The sequence below is a fragment of the Pediculus humanus genome, genomic scaffold (genome assembly GCF_000006295.1).
Source record: "Pediculus humanus corporis 1103172107717 genomic scaffold, whole genome shotgun sequence".
NCBI classification, from domain to species: domain Eukaryota; kingdom Metazoa; phylum Arthropoda; class Insecta; order Psocodea; family Pediculidae; genus Pediculus; species Pediculus humanus.
In genome coordinates, this window is record NW_002987321.1 from 12,560 (window position 1) to 22,958 (window position 10,399).

General features: G+C 23.4%; 1 protein-coding gene across 1 annotated transcript in view; it reads right to left on the minus strand.

Moving 5' to 3' along the window:
- Positions 1-3,370, minus strand: part of Phum_PHUM315130 (Splicing factor 3B subunit, putative) — a gene marked incomplete at both ends in the record, with an annotated part of 12,466 nt that extends 9,096 nt beyond the window's left edge. The window contains 2 exons of the mRNA XM_002427321.1: positions 463-542; positions 3,139-3,370. Coding sequence (XP_002427366.1) covers positions 463-542; positions 3,139-3,370 — 312 coding nt within the window. The remainder of the gene's footprint in view (positions 1-462; positions 543-3,138) is intronic.
- Between the last annotated feature and the right edge of the window lie 7,029 nt (positions 3,371-10,399).

The following is a 10,399-nucleotide window of genomic DNA, read 5'->3' on the forward strand; positions in this document are numbered from 1 at the left end:
TAACAAAAAAAAAAAAAAAATTGTACGCGTCCGAGATTTACGTAAATTAATCGTATTAAATTTTATTTAATTTTTTCATTGGTCGGATCGTTGAGTCTTCGATAAAAACGAATTTTTTAAAAATCAAAAATCGTTTGTTTTTTAATTTTAATTATATTAATAATAATAATAATAATAAGGATTTAATTTATTAAAAATTCAAAAAAAAAGATTTAATAAATTAATTTCTTAATCGGAAAATCTTTCTTTTATTGACTTTATCATAAATCAATAATATTGATTTATTTAATTAACCGTCGTGTAAATCGTTTTAATTACGTAATTAAAAAAAACGTTTTATATTATTAATAACGCTAACGGAAAAAATTTATTTTTTTAAAACGAATTTAAGGATAATATAAATAATTATTAAAATTTAAAAAGAGAAAGAGAGAGAGAGAGAGAGAAAAAACTCACACTCACCGGCATTGTTTGACTACCGTGCAAATTATTAATGGCAGCTTGTGCTTCCTGATGAGAACTAAATTTGACAAAAGCGCAACCTGTAAACATAATAAAAAATAATAAATAAATAAATCTTTAATTAATTAATTAATTAATTAATTAGAAAACATACAATAACCACGTGATAATTTCTCAATAATTATTATTATTATTATTATTAATAAATAATAATTAGTTTGTCTTAATAAGCTATTGATTACACGTCAAACAAATATCAATTTTTCATATTATTTAAAAAATGTAATTAAAACCTTTTTAATTATATTTAAAAAAAAAAGTTTTCGTATACATAATAATAATAATAAATAAACAAATTCGAGGGAAAAAATTATATTATTATTATTATATGAAAGGTTAATTAAAAAAAAAAAAAAAAAAATTAAAAAATAACGGATGAAAGTTTGTGACTTGAGAAAACGTCGTTCTTCTATCTATCTATTATTATTATTATTATTATCATTTACGTTATAAATCACTCGCGCATTATTATTATTATTATTATTATTATTATTATTATTAATATAAAAATATAAGGATGTTATCGATTAATATGTTTTACACATGGAAAATCGGAATAATAATAATTCTCGTGAAAATTTGAATTTTTTCCAGTGGAAAATACATTTTCTAAACTCCCACTCGATCGTTAATAATGATAATAATAATGATGATGATGATAGTGATGATGATGATGATGATAATATTTTTTGAGATGGTTTTTTCGAAAAATTTGAAATTTAAAAAAAAAAACTCGAATAATATCTCGAATATTTCAAAATTCGAATTCGTAATTTTAATATATATATAAATAATTTATGGATCGTTAATAATAATAATAATAATGATGATGATAATGATAATAAAAAAAAAGAGTGTAATATAAAAAAAAAAAAATAAAAAGGTTAATAAAAAAAAAATGAAAATATTCGTTTTATTTTACGGTTTTTTGCGAAATGGGAATATCCGCGAGAATAATAAAATATGAATGAATGATAAAAAAACGTTGTTGGCAGTGTCGTAGCCTTGTAAATGCTCCACCTGTAGAACATTTTTCTCATTTCACCAATTATCTATATTTTTCTTACCTTTTACTCGAGAGCAACAAAAAAAAGAGGGGGGGAGATGAGGGGTGGTGGTGCAAGACGAAACCAGGGTAAAAAAAAAATTTTTTTTTTTTTTCTTAGGGCTTTAAAATAATCGTTTTCCCCCGAGTTTTACACATTTAATGAATTTCAAGATGTTTTTAAACGCAAGCAAAAAGAGTAAAATGAGAAGGAGGAGGAGGAGGAAGGGGAGGGCGATAGGGGGAAGAGGGGGAAGGAAATTTTTTTTTAAAAAAGGTTTTATTGATTTTCGCGTCGAAAAGAAAAAAAAACGAAAGGTTTCCTTTATGTTTAATTATAATCACGTTTAACGAATTTGTACACTGAACATATCATACCCCCCCCCCTACAACTATAAAGTTTTAATAATAATAATAATAATAATAATTTTTTTATAAAGTTCACGTATTAAAAATAAATTTGACGTTCGAATTGTTAAACTTTAATATGACCTTTTTTTTCGTATACGCCGAGGTCAATTTTTAAAAAGGAGACAAAAAGAGGGAAAAAAAAAAAATTTTTTTTCTTTTCTTTCGTCATCATCATCATCATCATCATCATCATCTTTTTTCAAATAAAATGTCTTTTTTTTTTTTTTTGTGGGTTTCACGATAAAAAAAAAATTTTCTTTCTTTTCTTTCTTTCTTTCTTTAAATTAGACGACGTTCTTTAACTTAATATCGCACTTTTCCAAAAAAAAAAAAAACTTTTCCTTCTTTTTTCTTTTAATAATGAAACCTAACAAAACGTTTTATATTTTCAAATTGTTTTTTTTTCTCTCTTTAAATTAAAATCAATTTTATTATTATTATTATTATTATTATTATTATTATTATTATTATTATTATTATTATTATTATTATTATTCGTAAAGATTTACGTCAAATTTTTATTTTTTATTATTATTATTATTATTATTCTTAATTCTTTTATTTAAAAGGGGGGAAGAATGGGAAGGGGGAGGAAAAGGGGCAAAAGAAAAAAAAACAATAATAATAATTAATTTTTAGAAAAATGATTTAGAAATTTTTTTTTTTTTTTTTCATTTAAAATTTTATAATAATAATAATAATTGCCAAATAATAATAATAATAATAATAAAGAGTTCAATAACCTTTTAAATAAAACTAAATAAATAAATTTTCAAGGATATGGAATAAATTTTCTTTTTTTTTTTAAAACAAAAATCGTGTTTTCAAATCGAATTTATCAATTATTTTTTGACTTTTTATAACTGATAAATTGCATTTAAATCACAAAATATGCGTTAGAAATAATACACGTGTGAATGAACGATTATTATTATTATTATTATTATTATTATTATTATTATTATTATTATTTACCAAATTCAAATTTTTAACTGTCAAAATAAATAAATTTTTTTTTTTAAATATATATATATGTATATTTGATCGATTGGGTGAATCCATTAAAAAAGAATTTAAAGTTTTTTTTGGGGTTTGGTAGGAGGGTGGCGGGGGATGATGGTACACGTGGTTGGGGGGAGAGTGGGAAAGGGCACACTAACCTTTACTTGCTCCTTCTGGTCCTCTTAATATAGTACACTCTTCTATAGCACCGAAAGGACCGAATAACTGTCTGACATCTTCTTCACTTTGTTGCTTACTTAGCATTCCCACAAAGAGCTTACGATCTGTAACAATCATATTATATATTAAATAAAACAAATATAAAAAATTTTCCCGCGTTTTTTCAAAAAAATATATATAGATATAACTCAACGAATTATAAACATTCATGTGAACAAATAATAAAAATTTAATTTTTTATTAATAATTATTAACCTATTTAAAAACAATTAAAGCCATTATAATTATTAATTATTATTATTATTATTATTATTATTGTTATTATTATTATTAATAATTTCATGCGTATAATTTAAAAAAAAAAAAAAAAAATTTAATGAGTTATAAAAACTATGCGAGATGGAGTTTTTCCGCTAAGAGTTTTTTTTTTTTTTGTCAATACGAGTATGAGAGGGGAGGAGGAGGAGGTGGGGAGAGAGTAAGAGAGACAGAAAAAAACAATATCGAGAGGACACATAAGCTTATTTTATCCTTTTTCCATCCACTTTGTTCAAAACCCCCTTCTCCCTCCTTTCCCCCTCCTCTCCTCCCATCCCCCTTTTTCTCCCCGACATTTTTTTTTTAACCGCCCCCTTTTCTCTCCCCCCAACGAATCGAAACAAAATCGATAAATTCTTGTTGTACCTTTTTTTTTTTTTTTTTTTTTTTTCGCTCGAAATACTTTTTCATTATTAAATTAAAACCCATTTAATGGAAGAGAAAGAATAGGAAAGGGAACCGAAAGGAGTTTTTTAAAGGGGACCGGGGGGTAAAAAGGAGAATGTAAAAAAAAAAAAAAATGTTGTAGTCGAGTGTTAAGAGTATGAGAGAAATATCAGGAGATATTGATAGGGAAAAACAAGAGAGGTTTAATTATAAAGGAATTTTCTTTTTGTTTTTTTTTTTTTTTTATTTTTTTTTAACGAAGTGTAGTATAGAGCAAAAAAAACCGGTAATTTTTTTTTTTTTTTTAATATACTTTATTAGGACCTATTATTATTATTTAAACGTTAATAAATAAATACTTACCGAAGAGTAATAATAATAATAATAATAATAATAATAATAAAATATACATTTATACTTATACAAATATATATATATATACATATAAGCAATACAAAGGCATATCGTATATTAATATAAATTAACGTAAACAAACAAAAAACGACGACGACGACGACAAACGACGACGACAAACACGACAATAATAAAAAAATTACTTTAATAAATAAATAAATAATATCTATGTATTTATGTATATATATATTTATGTATAAGCATAAGCATAAAATATTATTACGACATTTATAATAATAAAAAACGTGAAAGAACAAGTGATTTATTAAATTTTTTTTTTTTTAAATAATTATTTATATAAATAATAATATTAATAATAATAATATTAATAATAATAATAATAGAGTAAATAAATAAATAAATAAAAGTGTGGGTGTGGGTGTGTGTGTGTGCTTAATGTAAAAATTATACTTGTCAAACTACGTATTATCAATTAGCCGAAAAAAAACAAACCCCCCCCCCATTATTAATTAATGATTAGTGAATTTAATAAAAAATAAATCGATAAAATGATCGATGGATCGATATATCGATCGATAATTAAATTATTTTTTTTAATTATCCTGATAATATACCGAAACAAATTATTTTAATTTATAATCGTAATTGTTTTATTTGTTGTACTTTTGAGTACTACTTATAACGGTAAAGGTGAAGAGGTCAATTGAAAGGAGGATCGGTAGGAAATGAAGCGGGAGGCGGGGCGGGAGGCGGGGCGAGAGGCGGGAGGTGGGTGGAGAAAGGAAAAAAAATATCATTGATTTTTAATATCTGTAATATACGTCTTCATCAGTTTTTTTTATTTCCGAGATTCGATTATATGAAATAAAATTTTTTTAAATAAAATCATTGATTTGTTATTAATAAATTTAAATTTAATAATAATTTATTTATTAAATAGGATTCGAGTGAGTGAAATTACATAGAAATGTTTAAAAATAAAAAATTTTCAATAAGAGTGAAACGATGAGATTAAATAATAATAATAATATTACGTAATAAATTTTATTCGTAACTTGATTTTTTTTATGTAAAGTAATAAATAAATTAATAAATGCGCGTACATAAGTAAATTTTATTTTTTTTATTTGAAAATAATAAATTGATTTATTTATTTAATAATTCCAATATTATTTATCATCGATAATAAAAAATAAATAAATAAATAAAAATCGGTCGAATAAAAAAAATTAAAATTTATTATATTAACTTTTTTTTTTTTTTTTTGTTATCATACTCCGCCAAAAAATGATGAGAAATGAATGAATGAATGAATGAATGATTGAATGAATTAATTTTCGAATTATTAAATTTCATTAGGTTGCAATCTTGCAAGAATAATAATAAATTACTAGTCGAATCGAATTTTATTTTTATTTTTTCTAATTCCACTTCATTCGAATTCTTTTCTTTTTTTTTCAACCCTTTCCTCTTTATTACCACTACTTCCACGTTTTTTAACGATAATAATAATAATAATAATAATAATTTTTTTTTCCCCTGAGTAATTTATTTACGATCACGCGTTTATTTATTTACGTTTAAAAAAAAAAAAAAAATAATATTATTAAGCTTACCATATTTACGTTAAAAAAAAAAAAAAAAAACAGAAAACAAAAACCTGAAATTAATATTTAAAATGCAATAAATAAATAAATATTAATATTATTATTATTAAGCAATAAATATTATTAATAATAAATAAATAAATAAAAAAGATGCTTTAAAACTCGCATTTTTTTTGTTAAAATAATAATAATAATAGTAATAGCGATTATTTAACGCATCTTTTTGTAACGCACGTATTATTTTAGTAACAATAATAATAATAATAATAATTATAATAATAATAATAATAATAATAATAATAAAAACACCATATAAATAAATACATTAAAAAAAAAAAAAAACGAAAAAAATAATAATAAGTTGACCACTACAGAACGACAACACCGCTAGGCACGAACGACATCTTAATGGGTAAAACATTGTGAGCGGGGGGGGGGTGATGGTGATGGTGGTGGTGGTGGTAGTGGTAGGGTCGAGGTTGAAGAGAAAGAGATAGATAGATAGATAGAGAAAAAAAGAGGGGTGAGGTGAGGTGAGGGGATAAAAATCCTACAAGAGCAAATTATAAATGAAAATGAACCTACTGAATGCCAACCAAATGTGACTATATATAAATGTATATACGGGTTTGCTTAAAATAAAAGGATCAAAAAAATGGAAAAATAAGATAAATGAAAAAAAAAAAAAGAAAGAAAAAAGGAAAAAAAAAATGAAACAAAAGGGGAAAAATTAAAAATAATAATAATAATAATTTTTTTTTTTTTTTTTAAAAAAGTCTTTCCTTTGAGTCAATGGAAAATTTTAATTATTAATAATTAAATTTTTCATTTTTTTTTTTTTTGTTAAATACATCTCAAGCAATGTTTAGACTTGTTTATTTAAATAAAAATTAAAAATATTAATAATAATAATAATAATAAAAAGATGAGGATGATGTTTTTGATGACGTCATCAAAAATAAATAAATTATTATTATGCAAATAAAAAAAATGGAGTTATTATGTAAAAAATAATAATAATAATTTAAAGCAAAAAAAAAAAAAAAATGTAATTTTAACATAAAAAACAAGGCTAAACATTTTTTTTTATTACGGTAATAAAATAATAATTATTATTATTATGATGATGAGAATAATAATAATAAATTTTATTATTATTATTATTAAAAATTTAAATCGCTTTAATTTATTAGTTGATTAATAATAATAATTAGTCAAAAAAAAATTATTAATAATAAGAAAATTAGGGTAAGAAGAGAAAAAGAAAAAAAAGATAAAGAAATAATGACGGTTATGATGATGATGATGATGATGATAATAATAATAAAGAGGGGCATCTAACATGGTTTTTTTTTATTATGGAGTTACCTGAGCGGGCCCCCTATGAGGTCGTTTCACCCAGAAATGGACTCTCCAGTCCAGCTCCTCATTTCTCGCTCTGTAATTAATAAAATAATTTGCAAAAAAAATTTCCAATACAAAAAAATAATAACAATAACAATGATAATAATAATAATAATAATAATTACATTTTATTTATTTATTTATGTATATATATATATATATATATATAAACAATATACAAATCGTATACGCGATATATTATAGTAAAAATTTGGTGAAATTAAATATTATAATACAAAACGAAAATCGTGACGTAAATAAATATTATTATTTTATGTACATAAATAATCGTTTATTAAAAAGAAGACGGGGAAGGGGGAGGGGGAAGAAGAGAGGGGAAAAGATAAATAAATAAATAAAAAATTAACCGAAAAAGGAAAAGAAAAAAAGGAAAAAAGGAAAAATCGGTTGTTTTTGTAAACAAAATTAATTAATTTTTTTTATTTTATTTTTTTATTTTTTATTCTTTCAATAAATAAATTAAACAATGTTTATGCATCGATTGATTTATTAAAAAATAAAATAACAATTTTAATTAGCTGAATGTTTTATGTTTTGCTGTTGCTGTTGTTGTTGTTTGTCGTTTGTTATTATCATTATTTTTTTTTTTATAAAATTCAATTAAGTTTATTTTATTTTTTAATTTTTGTTTTTTTTATTTTATTATTTATTTACTTTTAAAGAATTTTTTTTATTTTTGATTCGACTTCGGAAGCCATTTTATTTTTCGTTTGTTTGTTTGTTTGTTTGTTTGTATCGATTAAATATAAAATAAATGATGTGTGTGTGCGTGCGTGGGAGTTTGTTGACGCATGTCCTTTTTGCAATTGATAAAAAATATTTAAAAAAAAAAAATGAATAAAATTTCAGGTATTCCCTGCATCTTTGTTTGTTTTTTTTTTTTTTTATAATGTTGGCAAAACTTGTTTTTTTTTTTTGAATGTTTCGTCAATGAGTAAAAAAAAAATTTGTTTAATTTTATCAAATAATAATAATAATACGAAATTAAAAATTAAAACTTTATAAATTATTTATTTATTTATACTTATGATAAAAATTAATTATTATTATTATTTTAATTTAAATATCATAAGGAAACAAACAAACAAACAAAACAAACATTAACGATAAAGATAAACTCGATTTAAATTATGTAATGATAATAATAATAATAATATTATTTTTTTTATTATTTTTTAAGGTCGTTGAAAAAAATTTAAAATGACGTCAATATGGGTTAAGTAATAGATAAAAAGTCGTTGGTAGAATATTTTCCGGTTTGACAATATCCGGGACGATAACAAGAAAAACATGAGGGTGGATTTTTCAAAAAGGTAACCTAAACAATAAATTTAATTTTAATATACGAAAGAAAAGTTTTTGAAGAAGAAAAAAAAAATCCGGTCCCCCATACCCCCTCCCCCTCCCAAAAAAAAAAATAAAATGAATGAAAAGGGAAAAAGTAAATCAAGTCTGACGTAAATGATGTATTTTTATGAGAGAAAAAAAAAGAAAAATGGGCGAGGACGAGTCGGAAAAAAAAAAAACGCCTTAGTCACTCATATAAGAAAACTTGAAATATCAATTCAACAGCTTTTCCCGTTCGTTTTTCCTTTTCCTTTTTCTTTTTTCCGACTTTAGAGAGAAAAAAAAAGAAAAACGTATATTATTGTCGTGAAGTTTATATCATCGTCGAGACATGCAACCGGAGCAAATGATAAATGGATATCATTTCATTTTTTTAACCTTTGAAATGACTTTTCCAAAAGGAAAAGGAAACAAAAAAAAATTTTTTTTCAAAAAAAAAAAATCATTCGTGGGAAAAATTTATTTTTTTATTTTTTATTTTGCAACACGTACCATAGCACGTACCATCGCACGTATGCACTCATTCATTCACGCACGCATGCACGCACACGCGTTCAACCATTTCATCGCTTTCCCCCTCTCTCTCTTCCCCCTCTCTCTCCTTCCCATTATAAAATACAAATATTCCTACGAAACATTGCCATTAAAAAAACGTAGAGTACGCCAATTTCTAACGTCGATAAATTTTTTTATAATAATAATAATTCCAGCACACTCCAGACATTTTTTTTTTTTAAACAATGGAGGGAAAAAAAAAATTAATAACCGCGAATCGTCGTTACGACCGTAAAAAAAAACGAAAAAAAGGTTTTAAAATAAAAAAGAAAAACTTTAAAACCCAATTTAAACTCTTGAAAGTAATTTAATAATATTTTATCCAAAGAAAATAATTTATCTGGAGAAAAGAAAAAAAAATGATTTTTCCAGTCAAAATACCATAAAAACCTTTTTCATCATCATTTTTCTTTATTTCTTTCATTTTTTTTTTTATATGAAATGACGATAACAATAATAATAATAATATTATTTTTTTTATTATGAATTTCACCCTCTCGCCAATAGAGTGCGTAAAACAAAAAAAAAAATTATGACGTAACAAAAAGAAAACAACAACAACAACAGCAGGAGCAATAAAATTACCAAACCCCCCCTTTAAAAATTAATTTTTCATTTAAAAAAAAAAACTTTCTCCATCGATTATTTCCTCCCCTTTCCTCTCCCCCTATTCCCTTTTTTTTTCATTACCCCTTTTTCTTTTGAACGTAAAAAAAAGCAACAGCAGCGGTGGCTCTAATAATAATAATAATAATAAAATTTGTCGTTTTGCAATAAATAATTTTTTTTTACTTTTTGTTTATTAAGTTCAAGCGGCAGAAGATGGCGAAAAATTTTTTTTTTTTTTTTTCTTAGCTTTAACGGAAGGGAAAAATCAATTTTTCAAGTTCGGTGGGTGGAAGAGGAGGGGAAGGAGGAAAAGGGGGGGAGAAAATAAAAATAAAACGGATTTATGCCAAATTTATTTTTCATTTTTAAAGATTTTATGGTTAGTTTAACGTAACCGGAAACACCTGTTGTTACTACATTTCCTTTTAATATACATTTATGCGTGTTTTTAATAAAACGCTCACACTACACGCACTCTTACGCACGTATTATTATTATTATTTTCCGATCGAAAAAGAAAATGCTTACGTCATTTAAAAGAAAGAAAACTAAAATGTAATAATCGATTGTTTTATTTATAAATCCTAATTTTTTTTTGTTAATATCGTCCATGTGC